We start from the raw sequence: 25,191 nt of genomic DNA, 5'->3' as shown, positions 1-25,191 counted from the left end.
TTTAGAGAGAATGGATCAAAGTAGAATGACATGGAGAGCATTTAAATCTGTAGAAGGAAGGCAGGGTAGGGGTCGTCCTCGAAAAGGTTGGAAGGAAGGGGCAAGGGAGGTTTTGTGGGTGAGGGGCTTGGACTTCCAGCAGGCGTGTATGAGTGTGTTCAATAGGAGTGAATGGAGATGAATGGTATTTGGGACCTGACGATCTGTTGGAGTGTGAGCAGGGTAATATTTAGTGAAGGGATTCAGGGAAACCGGTTATTTTTATATAGCCGGACTTGAGTCCTGGAAATGGGAAGTACAATGCCTGCACTCTAAAGGAGGGGTTCGGGATATTAGCAGTTTGGAGGGATATGTTGTGTATCTTTATACGTATATGCTTCTAAACTGTTGTGTTCTGAGCACCTCTGTAAAAACAGTGATTATGTGTGAGTGAGGTGAGTGTTGAATGATGATGAAAGTATTTTCTTTTTGGGGATTTTCTTTCCTTTTGGGTCACCCTGCCTCGGTGGGAGACGGCCGACTTGTTGGGGGGAGAAAAAAAAAAAAAAGTTCACCAAGATCAAAGTGTACTCCGCACAAGGTCAGTGAGCAGTGAGATTGGTATAAGGACTTCCAGTCAATGAAGAAGCCCACCGTCTGTAATGCTAGAAGTACTGTCCAAAGACATTTACATTACACACTGACCTCAAATACATCTTCATTGCCTCCAGCCTAATTACAACATTCATAGTCCATACCTCACACTCATACAAGTGTTGGCATCTCTAAACTATATTTCTGAAACATTCTTGCGTTTGCATCAACACTCCTACTCATCGCTATGGCCTGTTCATTATACTCTCTAGTTTCATCTGACAGGTAAACGAGTCAAATGCCTTATGGAGATTCAAATCTCACACATTTCTCAACACTCCAGTTACCTTTTGCTCCCATATACATGTTATATAATTCACATCTTTTACAGACCAACTGCCAACTTATTTGCTCTCAAATATCTAAAGATATTTGCTTCATTCATGCTCTGTAAGTTATGACCAATGGTACTGCACTTAAGAACAGTATCCATGAGACTTAAAAAAAAAAAAATAATTATTTTGAATGTCGAGCCAGAGTAGCGAATAAAAGTACATTACAGTACGTATACTCAAATCAAGTGAGCAAATTACTTAAGATAGTGACAGGTAGGGTGAATGATGCATGGGTGTGGAAAAATATAAAGGTTAGTCATACAATCTATGTGAGTGTGAAGGCAGGGTTGTGAGGGAGAGGCTGGCATATACTGTGGAATAGAGAATGGGAAGAAAGGTGGCTGGAGCCACCTTAAGTCATAATTGTCAATTCTTAAGCTCATGAGCAATTTCTATCAAATAAAAGCGTACCGCTTATATGTAAAAATACGTATACAAAAGAAAGATTTGATAAAAACAAGAACACAAACTATAAAAAGATTAACTCTAACTGCCAGTCGAAGTTGGATAGCCTTCCATAAACTAATATTACATTTCAGTTCCCACATGTTAGTAAAAACTTCTACAAGTCACATAATCCCAGCAAAAGCATTCTCTATTATTTACTATCAAGAAGACACAATACCTAAGATAAATTACTGGGTATATATGTTTTTCTTGACTTGATTTCATTTTAAGGAGAAACAGGTTCAGAATTCTGAACAGCTAAGTTGCAAATAAACCTCAGGAACATAACGTCTTTGGATGTTAGGTACTTCCACCACATACATAATGAACACCTAAACAGCTATCTAGCTGTGAAAAATATGCACAACTTCTAGTTCAAATATTAACCCTGTGGGAATTATTATTATCACCTTTGTCATGGTTGCATTATATATTAAAAGTATATAAACACATTCATATACTATTTCGAAAAAGCAAATAATATGCTTTTATCTTTGGTTTAATTAAAAATTAACACTTCCTTACCTTCCATTTCTAGCATGCCACTTATCAAATTCTTGATACAGTATCTAAGATTTTGTTTAATTGTGTGTACAATATACAAAAACAACATGATATGGCAGACTTATAAAATAGCATGAACATCTGCTTAATTAAAGGAGACATACCACAAGTAAAATACAAGTTATTGCTATATTAAAAGAACTCCTATTACTGTCATTTGATATACAAAAATAAACTGTCCTAACTGCACTGAAAAAGAGGTAGTTGCCAATTAAAATTTCTTAATGTTAATCTAATCATGAAAAAAAAGAAAGTTACACATTAATCTTCATAGAGGAAGTATTTAAATTTTGTATATTTTGTCTTAAGACTTTTCTACCCATACCATTCAGACTAAATGTCTGCCTCTCTGAAACAGATTATCCAAATTTTACTGAATGAGTTCAAGTTAAAAATGAAAGTTTCATGTACTGTACGAACCCATCCTCCTCCTAGCTAACATCAGTATTTTACCATAACTCAAGATTGTTGGTAAAGCAACAGTGACACTAAAATGTGAACATCGAAATTTCAATAATGTGTTTTGTTAGTCTTCTTAATAGCTTCCTCTTTTCTCTTAGTGCATCAAAGTATGTTCTTGCTTTTATGCTTATATTATTTACTGGTCTTAATATATGATAATATTTGGCTAATTAGTATTAATCTAACCTAACCTAAAGACCACATAGAGAAACTGCCTTAAGCACATGAAGTAAAACACCAATGTTGGCATTATGAGGACAGGTTGGCTGTACTACTAAAACAGATAATATTGCATTCTCTGGCAAATATTCAGTATATTAGTAAACCTTTTTATAAGGCAGATATACATTTTGATCAATATTAACATTATACATGTCAATTCCTTAAAAAATCTTTATTACAAAACACACACTTTTTCTAACAAGTATACAAAAGGAACTAATTTCTTAAAGCTTTGTATTGTCAAATGACTAGAGAAAAATGTTTTACCTTATTCACAAAAAGTATTTATGGTCTGTAATAATCTTCATGACTCCATCGAATATTAATCCTGACCTCAAGTGTATGGCTTTCAGAGCAGCAGCAGACCATTTTCCTAAACAAGTGAAATTAAATTTTGTTGCACTTTTAGCAAAACACTTTGCATCTCCATCTCAAAAATACACATATACCTTAACTACGCATTTTAGACATGCATAATTTTTATATTTATGAGGCACCAATTCTTCCGGTTTGATGTGTCAAGTTGATGTTTGCTTGACTGCAGCAAATTTTTCACAGGTGGAGACAAGACCACCCATTGCTGGATATCTGAGAACCTTCAAGAAGAAACTGTTGTACACCAGCATTCTCTACTGTGTTCAGTGGAAAATCATGCTGAGGAAAAAAAATAAATTAATAATCATGTCTTCCACAATGACTAATACTCTACATGCATCGAACTCTATTCACATGATACAGCATTCTAAATAATCAAAACTACGGCATAGGTTTTGAAGAATCACTAAAAATATTACCTCTTGAAGCATGAGTTTTGGGACACTACCACTATTAATTACATTGGCTAGCTTTCATTTTCTACGCCTACACCTAGTCCACACATGTCTGAGAATGCTTCAGAATTGAAAGCCCATTCAAGCACCCTAACTGTCATAGCTGACATGGGATGGTAGTAGGTTGGTAGACAGCAACCACCCAGGGAAGTATACATGTATATAACACACACACACACACACACACACACACACACACACACACAGGGGGTCAGGAGCTGAGTCTCAACCCCTGCAACCACAATTAGGTGAGTACACACACACACACACATGCATGTATGTGCACACGCATGCACAAGTGCACACTAATATCTCTGGGTTTTCTTCTTTCTTACTAGTTCTTGTTTATTTCCTCTTATCTCCATGAGGAAGTGGAATAAACTTTTTCCTCTGAAAGTCAAACATGTCAAAAGAGGTGACTAAAATGCTAGAAGCATTTACTAGATTTAAAAAGAGAAACTTTAGTTTTTCTTTTTAGGTCACCCTGCCTTGGTAGGACACAGCCAGTTCGATGAAAAAAAAAAAAAAAATATAGAGCGAGACATTTTGGGCAAATCTTCCTACAACTGTTACCTCTGTTCACCTAGCAGTAAGTAGGTACCTGGGTGTTAGTCGACTGTTGTGGGTCACTTCTTAGGGAATGGTCAAATACTATAACAAACATCTGAAACATTAACTCCTTCAAATGATATAACTACTCACTTCATGAGAACCAGTGAAATATTAAGTGATAAGTCAGTGTCTAACAGTAGTGCTGCAATACACACAGACAAAACTGCCATAAGGCAATGACTGAACACCAACTAGCAAAACAGGAGGCCATGGCTACAAATATAGGAAAAATTGCCAAAAGAGTAATGTAGTGTTTTTCCTTGCAAGCAGAATTAGAACAACAGAATGGATTACAAGAAAAAATAGCAGGTGCTACAGCCACCTGAAACTTCAAGAATTCAAGCCTTAATACTGAAGACAGGACACCATGATCATATCTTTGCTTTTACAGCTACAAATAAATGCCAGGCTCCTCTGCCTTCAAATAGCTATCTATCTCATCCCAAACAAACCATACCAGTTTGTTTGCAATCGTGTCATTACGATTTCGTGAGTTATCTCATGCCCACTTAGGTGAGGAAAAGTTAATGACCATTTTTTTTTTTTCAACAAGTCGGCCGTCTCCCACCGAGGCAGGGTGACCCAAAAAAGAAAGAAAATCCCCAAAAAGAAAATGCTTTCATCATCATTCAACACTTTCACCACACTCACACATAATCACTGTTTTTGCAGAGGTGCTCAGAATACAACAGTTTAGAAGCATATACATATAAAGATACACAACATATCCCTCCAAACTGCCAATATCCCAAACCCCTCCTTTAAAGTGCAGGCATTGTACTTCCCATTTCCAGGACTCAAGTCCGACTATATGAAAATAACCAGTTTCCCTGAATCCCTTCACTAAATATTACCCTGCTCACACTCCAACAGATCGTCAGGTCCCAAGTACCATTCGTCTCTATTCACTCTTATCTAACACGCTCACGCACGCTTGCTGGAAGTCCAAGCCCCTTGCCCACAAAACCTCCTTTACCCCCTCTCTCCAATCCTTTCGATGACGACCCCTACCTCGCCTTCCTTCCCCTATGGATTTATATGCTTTCCATGTCATTCTACTTTGATCCATTCTCTCTAAATGACCAAACTACCTCAACAACCCCTCTTCTGCCCTCTGACTAATACTTTTATTAACTCCACACCTTTTCCTAATTTCCACACTCCGAATTTTCTGCATAATATTTACACCACACATTGCCCTTAGACAGGACATCTCTACTGCCTCCAACCGTCTCCTCGCTGCTGCATTTACCACCCAAGCTTCACACCCATATAAGAGTGTTGGTACTACTATACTTTCATATTTATCTATTACAATAAACCCTTGTATTATCTGAACTGGTTTGGTAAAATTTTAGTATTGGGAAAAACCACCAGAAACAACAGCCCTGCTCACTACATACTCTGGAAACATCCAGCAGAAACAACCAGCCACACAGACTACATACGGAGCATACATTAGAAAAATAACCACGTACCTCAGAAAACTTACTAGACAGTAAAATTATTTGCACTCACTACAACAGATGGTTTCTCTAGAGCAGGGGTTCCCAACCTGGGATGCAATATGGCATTTCAGGGGTTGCAACGAAGAGTCGCAGTACTGTATTTGGTTCAATATGGGATTAAAAAATTTGAAATTTTACTTCATCTTGAAATGCGATATTACTTTTGCAGGGGGTGCAACATTAATCAAACATTTCCTAGGGGTGTGGGGCATAGAAAAGTTGGGAACCCCTACTTTAGAGCCCTTCCTGTACTTACATGGTCAGGCTTAGAGCAAAAGCAATAATTTCATGAAAATAATTTTCCCAAGATTTAAAAGGGCCCAACAAACAGTGCAAAATACCATTAAGAAAATTATGGATGCAATGAGTACAACAGAGATAATTTTGTATGTGTAAAGGACCCAAAACTTTTCAGCACCCTTCTTTCCTATATAAGGGAAATTATCAACAGACCCACAATTGTCTTCAAGAGGGAACTTGATAAATCCCTGGTGCCTATACTGAACTGAATGCTACTGACACTAACAGCCTGACTGATCAGGCCATCAACCTGGAGGCCTGGCTTGAGATTGGGCCTTGGGGCGATGACCCTGTAATCAACTACAGGTGGATAAATACACTTTCGGCATTTGTTTAAAGAAAGTATTAAATATTTATGGGCAAATGACTTTGAACCTATCTCCATGGGAATGTGGAACAGAATTCTTCCTCCTTAGGCCATGCATGTCGTAAGAGGCAACTAAAATGCCAGGAGCAAGGGTTTAGTAACCCCTTCTCCTCTACAAAAAGAGAAACTTTCGTTTTTCTTTTTAGGCCACCCTGCCTCGGTGAGATGCAGCCAGTTTGTCGAAGAAGACAACGATGACTTTGAACCAAATCTTTTTACCAATATAAAAACAATTCCTTTTTTTTTATACCACTCTGGACATTTCCCACTAGCATGACCCAAAGAAAAAAAAAAAAAAAAAAACAGTCACCATAAATCACACAATAGCTGTCTTGCCAAAAGTGCACTAACATCATAATTCAAGTGCACGAAGAATGAAAATTCCATCAGGATGGGAAAACTAACACACTGTTCTTCCCTCCTCATCTTGATCACTTCACACTATTATGAGATATCGCTTAGTTTCTCATCACTTTAGGTCACTGCTCCACAATTTTTTTTGTGCAGGTATATTTGATCCTATCACAGATAAAACTAATTACTGGTTAAGATTTAATACAATACCTGAAAAATAGATCTCCAGGTATAAGACAAGGTATTGATGAATTCTTGTAGCTGGCTTCCAGACCGGAAGTAAAGTGCCCAGTCCCCTGAGATTTCACCTGCTTCACTGCACTCAAACTCCTAAAATAAAGAAACTCTTAGAATAATGTCAAACCTTTTAAGCCAATAATTATTTGTGTTTTGTAAAAAATGTATACAGCATTCACTTTTTAACATCAGACATTTCATTTGAACTGTGATGTCTATGCACTTCCGAGAAGAAAGCTACTGAATAAATGATGGTTGACATGTTCCTTTTTTTTTTTTTAATCATCTTATCTCCATGGGAAACAATATAAAAAAAAAACATTTCCCAAGGTAGGATGACTCAAGGAAAAAATCAAGTCACCTAGTCATTTAATAGCTATCTTACCAAAAATACACAAACATCATAATCCAAATGATCATCTGAACACATTCTTTTTAACCCAATGGCCAAGGTAAAGTGACTCAAAGAAGAAAACACATTCACTCAAGTGCCATCATTCCAGATTACCATCTAACTGTAACATCCCCAACCCTACTTCAGAGTGCAGGCACTGCCCTTACCTTCAGGATATAAGTCCAGGAAACCAGTGTCCCTGAATTCCTTCATAACAGTTACCCTGTTCACACTCTAACAGTACAACCATTAAAAATGTTCTGTCTTAATTCATTCCTAATTCACTCACACAAGCTTGCTGGATGCTCAAGCTTCTAAAACTGGAAGTCTTTATTTCTTTATTGTGTGTATGTATGTATGAAGGATCTTTTGTATTGCGCTTTTAATCTTTACTGTGGGAAAAAGCAATAAAGTACAAGTAAAGTACTGTAATATAAAGATAATATAAGGAGTTTAAAAATATAATAAGGCTTCATATGAAGTAGTTATTTCACAGAGCTGAAATGATACTACTGTTTACTTAGTATACACTTACATAGTACACAACAATACTGCAAAAATAGTATTACGTACCATGAGACATGTGTTGGGGCACTCAGCATATAAGTATACTGAAGAGAGATGTTCTAAGGTACTAAATGTTAAAACCTTGACTTCACCCTTAGGTATAAATCCATATTTCAGTTGGGATGTCTCAGTAGTTTCCACTCTGTGTGTCCTCAGTGGTGCTGATACCTTTTGAGGAGCACATGAACTTTTTTCTTCTGTGTTTTGAAGATCCGGTTTCATATCAGAAATTCTACACGTAGATAATCTGGAGAGGCTGCTCTGGCGTCGGTAAAGGTTACGTAGAGGAGTTGAACTTCTTTCTCCAGTGTTGAGGCGTTTCCTTGGACTATTAAGTAGAGATGATGAACTACTGATGCGGTTAAGAGCAGTTAGGGAGGAACTAAGAGGTTTTCGATCCTTAAGGTTTGCCACAGTTAAATTTAATGGTTTTTCTGAGTCCTTTTTCTCAAAATGAGATTGATTTTGAATAGAAGGTGTTTCAGGAGAAGTTCCAAGCAACTGCTGGGAATGGTGAACAGCAGATGAGGATTTAATATCATGACTGTTCTGATGTGTCGATTCTGAGGGAGCGCCAAGGATAAGGTCTGATTGCTGTGCTAACAGTACCCCAGACTCCAGAAGTACTACACGGCAAGGTACCTGTGTCCTCTCACTGATATCTCGTATCTGTAAAATATAAATACTCTGTACAACAAATAGTCACATGCATCTGAGAAAAAAATTGATTAAACACATGAAGCAAAACCTTTCAAATATCACATGGTTGAGATTGTGATCAAAATTTTTTTAAGCTCACTGGCTGTCTTCCATCACCGTAGGATAATAATAATAATAATAATAATAATAAAAAATGCATTCACTTTGCCTTGGTGGGTGACAGCCAGTATTAAAAATAAGAAATCAAGAAACAAATGAATGGGCAAACTGCATTACAGTACAGGTGTTTAGGCTTTATTCAAGCTTTTAACACAGTTCTCATTACAAACTTCCCTGAAAACTACAAAAAACAGGAAGAATAAAAGGCTAATTATCACAGTGAATGAAAGATTTTGTTTGAAGAGGTACCTAGTAGTATGAGAAAAAAATAATCATGGGAAAATATCATGAAAGGAGTGCCACAATTGTGATTGGCCCAACAGTGTTTTTAATTCAAATAATGACTTACAGGTAGGTTGATGCACAGACAGCAACTCTTGGGCAGATACTACCATCTGCTAATGTTTTGCACTCCTGCAGGATTTCATGTCTGTTCATTCTGTTCCTAGAACAATTAAAATAAGAAACTCTTGCAAACTACTACTAACGTCCAGTACTCGCCTATATGTACTAGCCCATATGTGGTTGCAGGGGTTGCATCTTAGCCCCTGGCCCTACCTGTCGACTTGATGCTTGCCACATTCACTCCCCCCCCTAGCCTCATCATACCTGCACTTTAACCCTTTGACTGTCGCAACCCCCAATCCTGAGGTGTCTCCTGGTGTCGCAAAATTTAAAAAAAAAAAAAAAAAAAAAAAATCTATGAAATGATAGAGAATCTTTTCCCGATTGTAAAGACACCAAAAAACCGAAATTTTATGGAAAACTGACGGAATTACACTCTCGCGAAGTTGGCGACCTCGGCGATATTTACAAATCGGCGATTTCGCCCACTTTGAGCCCTATTTTTGGCTAATTCCATTATTCCAGTCAACCAAACTCATAGCTATTTCTTCAGAACTCCATTTTTTCCATCGATTGAGTACAAGAAACTGCCCATTTACCGATTTCAACTACCCAATAACATGGTCAGAAATTTGCAATTTGGCCAATTTCACGAAAATTAAAAAAATATGACAATTTCAAAATAAGGACCAGAATGAACAATGCAGACATTCCTGGCTCTAAAATAACATTTTCTTTGCTCATCAGTCATGTCTCCAGGCCCCTGTGATATTACTCTTGCTTTTTATTTTGAAATTTTATTCAAACAAAAAATAGAAGATTTACTATTATGCAGACTACTACAATACTGTAATAATTGTAAAACGTACATCAACCCATTCATGACTGCATATTAGAATGGCTATTTGGACATTTATTGGGCAATGACATCATCTGTTTACTTTTGAACATCGGCAAAAATCAAACATTTCCTGTACTTTGTGCTCCATTTCCAGGTTCTTTTTATAGTAAAATTAATCAAAATCACCTCTATTTCTATAATATAGTTTCCATTCTATCAAATGAGATCAAGAAAACGAGAATACAACCACAAATACTATACGAAAATAGACCACAAAGTCGGCACTTTAATTAAAAAAAAAACGGTCGGAGTTTTTTTTTCTCATTATGCACTGCGTGCTCCAGGATTTTTTTTATATGGTGCACACTGACCACACAGACCCATTCTCTCACATGTGGGCCTACCAGCTTTCTCCTGCCTGATTTGAAGCCGCTAGAATTTATGAGTATATATACGTCAAACACGGTACCTCGTAAACGTATATATACGGCCGCGACAGTCAAAGGGTTAAACTATTTATGAAGCCTTCCTCCACCACTTCTTCACTGAGAACATTTCACTTATAAACCACTGGTAGAGAATCTTTTTCTGAAGTTAATAAAACAAAAAGTATGAAATTTGATGGGAAATTGACGAAATTACACTATCGTGAATTTTACCGTGTCAGCAACATTTACACATTGCCGATATTGCCCACTTTGAGTCCTATTTTTGGCCAATTACATTGTTGCACTAGACCAAATTCTTAGCTATTTCGCTAGTATGTGTTCCATTTTATCTAGTGAGCACAAGAAATCACCCAATCAACTATTTCAACTACCCAATAAAGTGATCAGAAATTGGTAATTTGGCCAATTTCACACAAAGTTCAAAACAGGGTCCAGAATAAACAGTGCAGGGATTCCTGGCACTAAAATAACATTTCCTCTGTTTATTAGTTATGTTTCCAGGCTTTACAGATGAATTCCATTTTGATTTTTTATTCGCAAAGAATTTTTATTCACACCAAAAAAATAGAAGATTTACTGTTATGCAATATTGTAATAATTGTATAAATAATATCAGTGCATTTGTGAACATACATTAGACCTGCCAGTTGACGTGTACTGGATGTGTGATGTCATTTGCTTACTCTTGAACATCGACAAAAATTGACCATTTTCCCTACTTGGAGCTCAATTTCAAGCTATTTTCACTACTAAAACCAATCAAAATCATCTCTATTTCTGTAATATATCTGCCATTTTATCAAATGAGACCAAGAAACTACAAATAGAACCATAAAACCCATACGAAAATACACTGCAAAAGTCGGTGTTTTAACCCTTTGACTGTTTCGGTCGTATATGTCTTACGAGCCACCATGTTTGATGTACACGTACATGTAACACAAAAATTCTAGCGGCTTCAAATCAAGCAGGAGAAAGCTGGTAGGCCCATATGTGAAAGAATGGGTCTGTGTGGTCAGTGTGCACCATATAAAAAAATCCTACAGCAAGCAGTGATTAATGAGAAAAAAAAAAAAACGACTGTTTTTTTGGATTAAAACACCGACTTTGTGGTGTATTTTCGTATAGTATTTATGGTTGTATTCTCATTTTCTTGGTCTCATTTGATAGAATGGAAAACATATTATAGAAATAGAGGTGATTTTGATTGGTTTTACTATTAAAAGAACCTTGAAATGGAGCTCAAAGTAGGGGAAATGTGTGATTTTTGCTGATGTTCAAAAGTAAACAAATGATGTCATTGTCCAATAAATGTCCAAGTAGCCATTCTAATATGCAGTCATGAATGGGTTGACATTATTTATACAATTATTACAATATTGCAGTAGTCTGCATAACAGTAAATCTTCTATTTTCTGTTTGAATAAAAATTCAAAATAGAAAGCAAGCCTAATATCAGAGAGGCCTGGAGATGTGATTGATGAACAAAGAAAATGTTATTTTAGAGCCAGAAATGTCTGTATTGTTCATTCAGGACCCTATTTTGAAATTGGCATTTTTTTTTAATTTGCATGAAATTGGCCAAATTGCAAATTTCTGACCACGTTATTGGGTAGTTGAAATGGAAAAATGGCCAGTTTCTTGTACTCAATCGATAGAACAAATGGAGTTCTAAAGAAATAGCTATGAGTTTGGTCGTCTGGAACAATGGAATTAGCCAAAAATAGGGCTCAAAGTGGGCGAAATCGCCGATTCATAAATATCGCCGAGGTCGCAAACTTCGTGAGAGTGTAATTCCATAAGTTTTCCATCAAATTTCGTTCTTTTGGTGTCATTACCATTGGAAAAAGATTCTCTATTCGTAAGAATTTTTTTTTTTCGAAAATTCTTTGACACCAGGAGACACCTCAGGATTTGTGGTTTCGACAGTCAAGGGGTAAATCCAATAACACAGTAACATTTTTTCTCATTATGCACTGCATGCTGCAGGATTTGTTTTATATGGTGCACACTTACCATACAGATGCATTCTCTCATATCTAGGCCCAAATTTACCGTTCACAGCTTATCTAAATAAGCTGAGCTCATGATGTAGAACTATGGTTTGGACCTGTTTCTTGCCTCCCCAATAGTCTGTCCCTGTCTACCATACATGGTATCTTAGTTTAAGGTCTACCTTACCAGCAAGAACTCAGCCAGTGAAAAATTGAAGAGGACAAAAAGTAGGCACAGGTGGCTTGCTCCACAATTTTCAAAAAAGGATAGCATAACTCTTCTGCATCATATTAAAATCCATGGTGTTATTCTATCTAACTCTATTCCTTTTTTTTCTTGTCAGCATCCAGTAATAATTTCCTTACTTCCTCTTCAGTTATTTCAATATTCTTGACTGTGCTCTCTCTCTGAGATTACAATCCACTACATCAGAAAGTATCTTCAGTGAACACACATCACCTATATGGCTGCTCATCTGGGTTACTGTGCTAAATGTGATGCATGTGAAAATAATTTATATGTAATACTATTAATACTAGAAATTTAAAAAACTTTACAATACATTTAAAAAAGGAAGATGGGACACCAGATGCTTATTTCTGGTTTTGCAGCTACAAATTAGTACAAATACAAAAATGTAATGACAAGTCTTACCCCACTGTTAATAATTGTCAAGAAAGACTGTAGCCATAATGATGCTTGATGCTCATCCGATGCTGCTAACATGAGTGGGGCTTCCTTTTTTCTAAGCAACTGAAAATAAAAAATGCAATATTAAAGGCTGATATCAATCTTTTCAGGAAGAGAAGCAATGCAAACAAAATATATCTATCTAGCAGTGATGTGCACTTATAAAAAGCAAGGCAAGAATTGCTAACCCTATAAAAAATTTTCATTTTCAAAATTAAAATATACTTTGGTTAAATCTCATTGAAATATATATAGCACTCTGCAATTCTGGCATTATATTTCTGATGTAAATTTACTTCAGGCTTTTGGAACTTGTTAGACAGAAGCGTTCAATACTTGAAAATTAGTTGCTTGAGTACTCAATATTGTATTTGTCATACTGTATCATTATCCACTATCTTTCAGGGTAAATTGATACATCACTGCCAGACCCAAGATGAAAACTCTTAAATTATATTAGCCCAATTTTTCCCAAAGCCATGAGAGAAGGATTTACATTAACCCTTTCAAGGTCCAGAGGCCAAATTTCAAAATGTGCACCAGGGTCCAAGAATTTAAAAAAAAAAATTTTGTTATTTTTTCTTATGAAATGGTTGAGAATCTTTTTCTGAAGGTAATAAAACAAAAAGTACGAAATTTGATGGAAAATTGACGAAATTATGCTCTCACAAATTTTGATGTGTCAGCGATGTTTACGAATTGGCGATTTTGCCAACTTTGACTCCCATTTTAGGCCAATTACATTATTCCAGTCGACCAAATTCTTAGCTATTCCACTAGTATACTTCTATTCTATCGACTGAGCACAAGAAATCGTCAAGTCAACTGTTTAAACTACAAAATAAAGTGATCGGAAATTGGTAATTTGGCCAATTTAACACAAAGTTCAAAATATTTCAATTTCAAAATAGGGCCCAGAATAAACAATGCAGGTATTCCTGGCACTAAACTAACATTTCTTCTGTTCATTAGTTACATTTTGAGGCTTTACAAATGAATTCCATTTTGATTTTTTATTCATATAATGAATTTTTATTCAAACAAAAAAATAGAAGATTTACTGTTATGCAATACTGTAATAATTGTATAAATATCATCACCACATTTGTGAATGTATATTAGACCCACCAGCTGGCATGTATTAGACGTGTGAGGTTGTTTGTTTACTCTTGAATATAGGCAAAAATTTAACATTTCTGCTACTTTGAGCTCAGTTTCAAGCCATTTCCAGTGCTAAAAACCAATCAAAATCATCTCTATTTCTGTAATATGCCTTCCATTCTATCAAATGAGACCAAGAAATCGCAAATGCAACTACAAAAACATACGAAAAAACACTGCAGAGTCGCTGTTTTAATCGAAAATCACGGTCTCAATTTTTTTTCTCTCATTATACACTGTGTGCTGCAGGATTTGTTTTATGTGGTGCACACATACCACACAGACATATTCTCTCATATCTAGGCCCAAATTTACCAATCACAGCTTATCAGAGTGAGCTGAGCTCACGGCGTAGATCTACGGTTTGGACCCTGAAAGAGTTAAACTGAATTAAATTTTTATTTCTTTGTATAATATACAATGTGTGATTTACATGTTATAAAATATTGTAAAATACAAAGGAAACCATTAACATGCCTGATCATTTTGTGCAGCTTAATACTGATGCTTACACACTACTTAAAACTAGACACAGCATATTAACAATGTGAACACATTCAATATTTTAATGATTGTGAGGATTAGAGATACAGTGGACCCTCAGTTATCGGCCGTAATCCGTTCCAGAAGGTCGGCCTAAATCCGAAAAGGCCGAAAGCCGAAATAATATTTCCCATGAGTAATAATGTAAACCCAATTAATCTGTTTCAGACACCCAAAAGTATTAACAAAAAATACATTTTATAGAGAATAATTATAGTTTTACATACACAAAACAATTTTAATGATAAATGAACATTATACACTTTTACTGAAGACTCTTGTTGGCATATTGAAGGCGAGAGAAAGTTGGGAATCCCCTTCCATAAGGACTTCAGGTATCAAAGCCCTATCTAGGGTTACTCCCCTTCTTTGTCTTTTACTGCCACATTACATTCGCTAGTTGTCTTAAAATATTTGTAGTCTTAATGTAGGGTGAGAGGTGAGTATTTATTTGTAGGAATTCAGTGCAGGTAGCCGGTATATGTAGGTACACGTATGTAGGCCCCCCCCCTGGGCTACACTACACAGCCATATTATTACATCGGCATACCATGTTCACCGAGTTTAATTATTTCTAACTACATACTGCCTTTAGATGGCATCATAAACAAAGGGAGAAGTAATGAATAATTCATGCTGAGAATTGTAAACAAACACTTATGAAGGGTGGTGACTGGACCAGATGCCAGATTCACAGTTTTCTCTAACGCTGAATCAGAGAAAATGTAATGTTTACCCTCCTCCCTCCCTCCTCCTCGTTTCGCCGGTACTCACCACTCGACAGCATATAAACATTGCATATTTAAATGCTATATGCTATGTAATGTGTTTCTTAAATAATTTTGAAGAAAATATCATAGATGGATTAGTGAAAATGACTACATTAATCTAAAATAAGACATTTAACCCTTAAATGGTCCAAACGTATATATACGTTTTTTCAACATCTGAAAGTGTGTAAAAAAATGTAGATCTTTTTTTTTTGTTTTACATGTGAAAATGTGTAAAAAAAAACTTTTATCTACATTTTTTTTGGTTATACGTATTTGATAATATGTAAAAAAAAGTAGATCTACTTTTGTAGCACTACAAATCTGAACATTGATCTGTTTGGACCGTTTAAGGGTTAATGTGCCCAAGAGTGATTATTATTAACCATACATTGCATATAAACATTGCATGTTTTTATATATGTACTATGTAACATTCTTCTTATACAGTGGACCCCCGGTTAACGATTTTAATCCGTGCAAGAGGGCTCATCGTTATGCGAAATAATCGTTATGCGAATGAATTTTCCCCATAAGAAATAATGGAAATAAAATTAATCCGTGCAAGACGCCCAAAAGTATGAAAAAAATTTTTTTTTACCACATGAAATGTTAATTTTAATACACACAAACTGAAAAAGGCATGCACAATTACATGACACTTACTTTTATTGAAGATCTGGTGATGATTGATAGGATGGGAGGAGGGGAGAGCATTATCTTCTTACTGTTTAGAAGGGGAATCCCCTTCCATTAGGACTTGAGGTAGCAAGTCCTTTTCTGGGGTTACTTCCCTTCTTCTTTTAATGCCACTAGGACCAGCTTGAGAGTCACTGGACCTCTGTCGCACAACAAATCTGTCCATAGAGCTCTGTACCTCCCGTTCCTTCAAGACTTTCCTAAAATGGGCCATAACATTGTCATTGAAATAGTCACCAGCACGGCTTGCAACAGCTGTGTCAGGGTGATTTTCATCTATAAAGGTTTGCAGTTCAACCCACTGTGCACACATTTCCTTAATCTTTGAAGTAGGCACAATGGATTCCACAACTGGCATAGGCTTCTCAGGGTTAGCCCCAAACCCTTCAAAATCTTTCTTAATTTCCATACTAATTCTCACCCTTTTTACCACAGGGTTGGCACTAGAAGCTTTCTTGGGGCCCATGGTCACTTATTTTCCAGAAACAGCACCGAAAACACTGTAATAATACGAAATATTCCGAGTGTATGCTTGGATGTTACCGCGGAGGCTGGCTGGTAAACAATGGGACGGCCGGCACATGTGAGGGCACATTGGACGCGTCTCGGACGAAAATCGGTAAGCGGGTTTTTAATCGGTATGCGCGGCAAAAATTTTGCGATAAAAGTAATCGGTATGCGGAAAAATCGCTATGTGATGCCATCGTTATGCGGGGGTCCACTGTATAATTTTGAATAAAATATCATAGATGGATTAATGAAAATGTCTATAACCTAAAATAAGACATTTAATGTGCCCAAGAGTTATTATTATCAGGCGTCCAATACGGCCGATCGCTGAAATAACGGCTAAAAACCGGGATGGAATTTTGGTCAAAAAAGCGGCTGGAATCCGAATTGGCTGATATCCAGAATGGCCAATAACCAAGGGTCCACTGTATTAAGAACAAGATTATATTGATTTCCATATGTTAGTGACAATGAGAATATGGATACATGTATAGTTTTCACATATTCAACTGATGTTGGGATATGTTAAGGAGAGAAGGTGTTTTTTAATGATAGTTTTGAAGATGCCAGCTTAGACAATGGCTCTGGAGATTTCCAGCAGAGAGTTCCAGATTTTGGGTCCTTTTATGTACAGTGAATTTTCAGAGAGATTTAGCCAGACAAGGGGTATGTCATACAGATTTTTGTGCCTAGTATTATGTTTATGGGCCTGTTGCAACTATAAAGTGCTTCAGGTAGGGATTAATATTAGAATTTAATGTTCTATAAATGGAGGATGCACAGTAGTAACAGTGAATGTTTTGTATAATGAGTAGATTTAGTTCTCTGAAGAGTGGGGAGGTGTGTTGTCTGTGTGATCATTTGTACTGCGGCTTTTTGTTGAGTTATTATTGGCTTAGGTGATTTGCTGTTGTAGATCCCCAAGCACAAATAGCATAGGTGAGGTATGAGTACATCAGTGAATAGTATAATATAAGTAGTGGTGATTGTGTTCCATAATATCGTACCTTGGAGAGGATGCCAACTGTTTTGGACACTTTTTTTTGTGTGTTGGACATGGTGTTGAATTTCAAGTTGCTGTCAATGTGCAGGCTCAGAAATTTTCCCTTATTATGTTTAGCAATAAGAGTATTGTTAATCATAATGTTTAGCTGGACATTACCTGCATAATGTAGAAGGTTTTGTCAATGTTAAATGTAAGTTTATTGGTAGTCATCTGGGTTGATATTTTTCTTCATCAAAAACGTTGTTGAGTGATGCTGGATTTGGGTGGGAGATGACAAAAGTAGTGTTGTCAACAAAGAGAACAGGTCTAAGTTGTTGCAATACATTTGGAAGTCACTGATGTATAAAAGGAAAAGTAGGGGGCCAAGGGGACTTCCCTGTGGACTGCCAGTGTCCACAGGTCTTGATGAGGAGGTTGTGTCCTTAATAGACATATTGCTGTCTGTTAGTAAGGTAAGACTATATATATAAATATGCAAGTGAATGGCCTCTGATAACATAATGATCAAGTTTGTGAAGTAGGATGCTGTGGTCTATATCAATTTAATATGCTGTAAAAAGCATATTAAACTGATTGCTCACACAAATTCTACCATCAGAATGGACTTCCAGCAAGCATGTGTGAGCATGTTAGATAGGAGTGAATGGAGACAAATGGCATTTGGGACCTGACGAGCTGTTGGAGTGTGAGCAGGGTAATATTTAGTGAAACGATTCAAGGAAACCTGGAAATGGGAAGTACAATGCCTGCACTTCAAAAAAGGGGTTTTGGATATTGGCAGTTTGGAGGGATATGTTGTGTATCTTTATACGTATATGCTTCTAAACTGTTGTATTCTCAGCACCTCTGCAAAAACAGTGATTATGTGTGAGTGAGTTGAAAGTGTTTAGTGAAAATTAAAGTATTTTCTTTTTGGGGATTTTTTCTTTCTTTCTGAGTCACCCTGCCTCAGTGGGAGATGGCTGACTTGTTAAAAATTATACATTTATATATATATATATATATAATATATATATATACATATATATATATATATATATATATATATATATATATATATATATATATATATATATATATAATATATAATATATAATATATATATAATATATATATATATATATATATAATATATATATAATATATATATATATATATATATATATATATATATATATATATATATATATATATATATATATATATATATATATATATATATATATATTTCTTCTTTCTTTCAACATACCAGCCGTATCCCACCGAGGCGGGGTGGCCCAAAAGAAAAAATTAAAGTTTCTCTTTTTAAATTTAGTAATATATACAGGAGAAGGGGTTACTAGCCCCTTGCTCCCGGCATTTTAGTCGCCTCTTACAACACGCATGGCTTACGGAGGAAGAATTCTGTTCCACTTCCCCATGGAGGATATATATATATATATATATATATATATATATACATATATATACATACATATATATATATATATATATATATATATATATATATATATATATATACACACAAATACACACAGTGGACCCCCCAGTTAACGATATTTTTTCATTCCAGAAGTATGTTCAGGTGCCAGTACTGACCGAATTTGTTCCCATAAGGAATATTGTGAAGTAGATGAGTCCATTTCAGACACCCAAACATACACGTACAAACGCACTTACATAAATACACTTACATAATTGGTCGCATTGGGAGGTGATCGTTAAGCAGGGGTCCACTGTATATGTAAGCGACTATTGGCAGAAAGGTGGGCTAGTGCAAAGATGAGTAGTGGGGGGGTTGAAGAGGGTTGGATGAGTATTAAAAATGCAGTATTAGAATGTGGGGCAGAAGTTTGTGGTTATAGGAGGGTGGGGGCAGGAGGAAAGAGGAGTGATTGGTGGAATGATGAAGTAAAGGGTGTGATAAAAGAGAAAAAGGTAGCTTATGAGAGGTTTTTACAAAGCAGAAGTATTATAAGAAGAGCAGAGTATATGGAGAGTAAAAGAAAGGTGAAGAGAGTGGTGAGAGAGTGCAAAAGGAGAGCAGATGATAGAGTGGGAGAGGCACTGTCAAGAAATTTTAATGAAAATAAGAAAAAATTTTGGAGTGAGTTAAACAAGATAAGAAAGCCTAGGGAAAGTATGGATTTGTCAGTTAAAAACAGAGTAGGGGAGTTAGTAGATGGGGAGAGGGAGGTATTAGGTAGATGGCGAGAATATTTTGAGGAACTTTTAAATGTTGAGGAAGAAAGAGAGGCGGTAATTTCATGCACTGGTCAGGGAGGTATACCATCTTTTAGGAGTGAAGAAGAGCAGAATGTAAGTGTGGAGGAGGTACGTGAGGCATTATGTAGAATGAAAGGGGGTAAAGCAGCTGGAACTGATGGGATCATGACAGAAATGTTAAAAGCAGGGGGGGATATAGTGTTGAAGTGGTTGGTACTTTTGTTTAATAAATGTATGAAAGAGGGGAAGGTACCTAGGGATTGGCAGAGAGCATGTATAGTCCCTTTATATAAAGGGAAAGGGGACAAAAGAGATTGTAAAAATTATAGAGGAATAAGTTTACTGAGTATACCAGGAAAAGTGTACGGTAGGGTTATAATTGAAAGAATTAGAGGTAAGACAGAATGTAGGATTGCGAATGAGCAAGGAGGTTTCAGAGCGGGTAGGGGATGTGTAGATCAAGTGTTTACATTGAAGCATATATGTGAACAGTATTTAGATAAAGGTAGGGAAGTTTTTATTGCATTTATGGATTTAGAAAAGGCATATGATAGAGTGGATAGAGGAGCAATGTGGCAGATGTTACAAGTATATGGAATAGGTGGAAAGTTATTAAATGATGTAAAGAGTTTTTATGAGGATAGTGAGGCTCAGGTTAGGGTGTGTAGAAGAGAGGGAGACTACTTCCCAGTAAAAGTAGGTCTTAGACAGGGATGTGTAATGTCACCATGGTTGTTTAATATATTTATAGATGAGGTTGTAAAGGAAGTAAATGCTAGGGTGTTTGGGAGAGGGGTGGGATTAAATTTTGGGGAATCAAATTCAAAATGGGAAGAGACTGAGAAGTTGTTGAGTGTGTGGATCAAGGGTAAAGAGATAGTGGGTGATAGTGTTTCAGAGATGATCATTTGTGAAAAGGCAAGGCAACTGTATGACGATCTCATAAAGAAAAGGCCTGCAATGAATGCTGCTGTTAGTGACTTTAAGGCCAGCAGAGGCTGGTTTGACAGATTTAAGAAGCGTAGTGGCATACACAGTGTGGTAAGGCATGGGGAGGCTGCCAGTTCAGACAAACGTGGAGCTGAAAAATTCATAACTGAATTTTAGGAGTACGTAAAGACTGAAAAATTCAAATCCAAACGAGTGTTCACGTCTGATGAAACAGGCCTGTTTTGGAAGAAAATGCCAAAGAGGAACTACATAATGCAGGAGGAAAAGGTACTGCCAGGATACAAGCCTATGAAAGACAGGCTAACTCTCTTGTTTTGTGTTAACACTAGTGGGAATTTTAAAGTGAAGCCTTTACTGGTGTATCACTTAGAAAATCCCACAGTGTTCAAGAAAAACAATGTCATCAAGAATGGGTGTGTGTGTGTGTGTGTGTGTGTGTGTGTGTGTGTGTGTGTGTGTGTGTGTGTGTGTGTGTGTGTGTGTGTGTGTGTGTGTGTGTGTGTGTGTGTGTGTGTGTGTGTGTGTGTGTGTGTGTGTGTGTGTGTGTGTGTGTGTGTGTGTGTGTGTGTTGTGGAAAGCTAATAATAGGGCATGGGTCACAAGGGAAATTTTCAAAGAGTGGGTCCATGAAGTGTTTGGCCCCAGTGCGAAAAAATACCTCCAAGAAAATAAATTGCCACTCAAGTGCCTCCTGATACTGGACAATGCTCCTGCACATCCTCCAAACTTGGTAGACCTGCTGTCAAGGGACCTCAGTCATAACAGTGAAGTTCTTGTCTCCTAACACCACTCCTCTCCTCCAGCCCATGGACCAGCAGGTCATTTCTAACTTCAAAAAACTCTCACAAAAGCAATGTTTGAAAAGTGCTTTGAAGTGACCTCAGACACTCAGTTGACCCTAAGACAGTTCTGGAGGAATCACTTCAGTATCTACAACTGCATAAGCCTTATAGGTAAGGCTTGGGAGGTAGTGACTTCCAGAACTTGGAACTCTGCTTGGAGACAATTGTGGCAATATTGTGTCCAAGAGAAGGATTTTGAAGGGTTTGAGACTGACCCTGACCCTGCCGACCCTCTGCTTGTTGTGGAAGGTATTGTGGCATTGGGCAAGTCTATGGGGTTGCAGGCGAGTGGCAGATATGGAAGAGTTGGTGCAGGACCACAGGGAAGAGCTAACCACTGAAGAGCTGCAAGAGCTTCATCTGGTTTAAAAAACGAAGAAGGGAAGTAACCCCAGATAAGGACTTCTTACCTGAAGTCTTTATGGAAGGGGATTCCCCTTCCAAACAATAAGCACTCCCTCACTCCTCCTCCCTATTTTCCAGATGCCATCAACAATCTTCAATAAAGGTAAGTAAAAATGTTATTTTATATGTTATTTAAATGTTTATTTATCTATTACTAATTGCACTATGTATGTTTGTTGTGTGTATGTAAAACTATAATTATACACACTCATCTGAGATTTCTTTGATTTTATCTTAATAGTTCTTGGTCTTATTACTTTTCCTTTTATATCCATGGGGAAGTGGAATAAGAATCTTTACTCCGTAAGCCATGCGTGTTGTAAAAGTCAACTAAAATGCCGGGAACAATGGGCTAGTAACCCCTTTTCCTGTAAAGATTACTAAAAGGAATAAGAAGAAGAAAATTGTCAAAGTGGGAGGTCTGATTGTGCGTGGATGTTGTGCAAATGATAAGACAGAGATGATTGTGGATGTTATGAATGAGAAGAAACTGGATGTCCTGGCTTTAAGTGAAACAAAGCTGAAGGGGGTGGGAGAGTTTCAATGGAGAGGAATAAATGGGATTAGGTCAGAGGTTTCAAATAGAGTTAGAGCTAAAGAAGGAGTAGCAATAATGTTGAAGGATAAGCTATGGCAGGAAAAGAGGGACTACAAATGTATAAATTCAAGGATTATGTGGAGTAAAATAAAGATTGGATGTGAAAAGTGGGTTATAGTAAGCGTGTATGCACCTGGAGAAGAGAGAAGTGTAGAGGAGAGAGAGAGATTCTGGGAAATGTTGAGTGAATGCGTGGGGAGTTTTGAATCAAGTGTGAGAGTAATGGTGGTTGGGGATTTCAATGCTAAAGTGGGTAAAAATGTTATGGAGGTAGTAGTAGGTAAATTTGGGGTGCCAGGGGTAAATGTAAATGGGGAGCCTTTAATTGAGCTATGTGTAGAAAGAAATTTGGTAATAAGTAATACATATTTTATGAAAAAGAGGATAAATAAATATACAAGGTATGATGTAGCATGTAATGAAAGTAGTTTGTTAGATTATTTATTGGTGGATAAAAGGTTGATGGGTAGGCTCCAGGATGTACATGTTTATAGAGGGGCAACTGATATATCGGATCATTATTTAGTTGTAGCTACAGTTAGAGTAAGAGGTAGATGGGAAAAGAGGAAGGTGGCAACAACAAGTAAGAGGGAGGTGAAAGTGTATAAACTAAGGGAGGAGGAAGTTCGGGCGAGATATAAGCGACTATTGGCAGAAAGGTGGGCTAGTGCAAAGATGAGTAATGGGGGGGTTGAAGAGGGTTGGAATAGTTTTAAAAATGCAGTATTAGAATGTGGGGCAGAAGTTTGTGGTTATAGGAGGGTGGGGGCAGGAGGAAAGAGGAGTGATTGGTGGAATGATGAAGAAAAGGGTGTGATAAAAGAGAAAAAGGTAGCTTATGAGAGGTTTTTACAAAGCAGAAGTGTTATAAGAAGAGCAGAGTATATGGAGAGTAAAAGAAAGGTGAAGAGAGTGGTGAGAGAGTGCAAAAGGAGAGCAGATGAAAGAGTGGGAGAGGCACTGTCAAGAAATTTTAATGAAAATAAAAAAAAAATTTGGAGTGAGTTAAACAAGTTAAGAAAGCCTAGGGAAAGTATGGATTTGTCAGTTAAAAACAGAGTAGGGGAGTTAGTAGATGGGGAGAGGGAGGTATTAGGTAGATGGCGAGAATATTTTGAGGAACTTTTAAATGTTGAGGAAGAAAGGGAGGCGGTAATTTCATGCACTGGCCAGGGAGGTATACCATCTTTTAGGAGTCAAGAAGAGCAGAATGTAAGTGTGGGGGAGGTACGTGAGGCATTACGTAGAATGAAAGGGGGTAAAGCAGCTGGAATTGATGGGATCATGACAGAAATGTTAAAAGCAAGGGGGGATATAGTGTTGGAGTGGTTGGTACTTTTGTTTAATAAATGTATGAAAGAGGGGAAGGTACCTAGGGATTGGCAGAGAGCATGTATAGTCCCTTTATATAAAGGGAAAGGGGACAAAAGAGATTGTAAAAATTATAGAGGAATAAGTTTACTGATTATACCAGGAAAAGTATACGGTAGGGTTATAATTGAAAGAATTAGAGGTAAGACAGAATGTAGGATTGCAGATGAGCAAGAAGGCTTCAGAGTGGGTAAGGGATGTGTAGATCAAGTGTTTACATTGAAGTATATATGTGAACAGTATTTAGATAAAGGTAGGGAAGTTTTTATTGCATTTATGGATTTAGAAAAGGCATATGATAGAGTGGATAGGGGAGCAATGTGGCAGATGTTGCAAGTATATGGAATAGGTGGTAAGTTACTAAATGCTGTAAAGAGCTTTATGAGGATAGTGAGGCTCAGGTTAGGGTATGTAGAAGAGAGGGAGAATACTTCCCGGTAAAAGTAGGTCTTAGACAGGGATGTGTAATGTCACCATGGTTGTTTAATATATTTATAGATGGGGTTGTAAAAGAAGTAAATGCTAGGGTGTTCAGGAGAGGGGTGGGATTAAATTATGGGGAATCAAATTCAAAATGGGAACTGACACAGTTACTTTTTGCTGATGATACTGTGCTTATGGGATATTCTAAAGAAAAATTGCAAAGGTTAGTGGATGAGTTAGAGAATGTGTGTAAAGGTAGAAAGTTGAAAGTGAACATAGAAAAGAGTAAGGTGATGAGGGTATCAAATGATTTAGATAAAGAAAAATTGGATATCAAATTGGGGAGGAGGAGTATGGAAGAAGTGAATGTTTTCAGATACTTGGGAGTTGACGTGTCAGCGGATGGGTTTATGAAGGATGAGGTTAATCATAGAATTGATGACGGAAAAAAAGGTGAGTGGTGCGTTGAGGTATATGTGGAGTCAAAAAACGTTATCTATGGAGGCAAAGAAGGGAATGTATGAAAGTATAGTAGTACCAACACTCTTATATGGATGTGAAGCTTGGGTGGTAAACGCAGCAGTGAGGAGACGGTTGGAGGCAGTGGAGATGTCTTGTCTAAGGGAAATGTGTGGTGTAAATATTATGCAGAAAATTCGGAGTGTGGAAATTAGGAGAAGGTGTGGAGTTAATAAAAGCATTAGTCAGAGGGCAG

The 25,191-nt window shown here is 36.9% G+C and overlaps 1 protein-coding gene across 1 annotated transcript in view; it reads right to left on the bottom strand.

Annotated features, from left to right (window-relative positions):
* Positions 1 to 1,936: 1,936 nt before the first annotated feature.
* Positions 1,937 to 25,191, bottom strand: part of LOC138852759 (uncharacterized) — a 34,750-nt gene continuing 11,495 nt past the window's right edge. Inside the window, exons 5-8 of the mRNA XM_070085402.1 lie at positions 12,936 to 13,034; positions 7,839 to 8,501; positions 6,845 to 6,964; positions 1,937 to 3,317 (exon numbers count right to left, since the gene is read on the bottom strand). Coding sequence (XP_069941503.1) covers positions 3,216 to 3,317; positions 6,845 to 6,964; positions 7,839 to 8,501; positions 12,936 to 13,034 — 984 coding nt within the window. The 3' untranslated portion in view covers positions 1,937 to 3,215. The remainder of the gene's footprint in view (positions 3,318 to 6,844; positions 6,965 to 7,838; positions 8,502 to 12,935; positions 13,035 to 25,191) is intronic.

The sequence above is a fragment of the Cherax quadricarinatus genome, chromosome 16 (genome assembly GCF_038502225.1).
Source record: "Cherax quadricarinatus isolate ZL_2023a chromosome 16, ASM3850222v1, whole genome shotgun sequence".
In the NCBI taxonomy this organism is placed as follows: domain Eukaryota; kingdom Metazoa; phylum Arthropoda; class Malacostraca; order Decapoda; family Parastacidae; genus Cherax; species Cherax quadricarinatus.
This window is presented reverse-complemented; position numbering and strand designations above follow the sequence as displayed.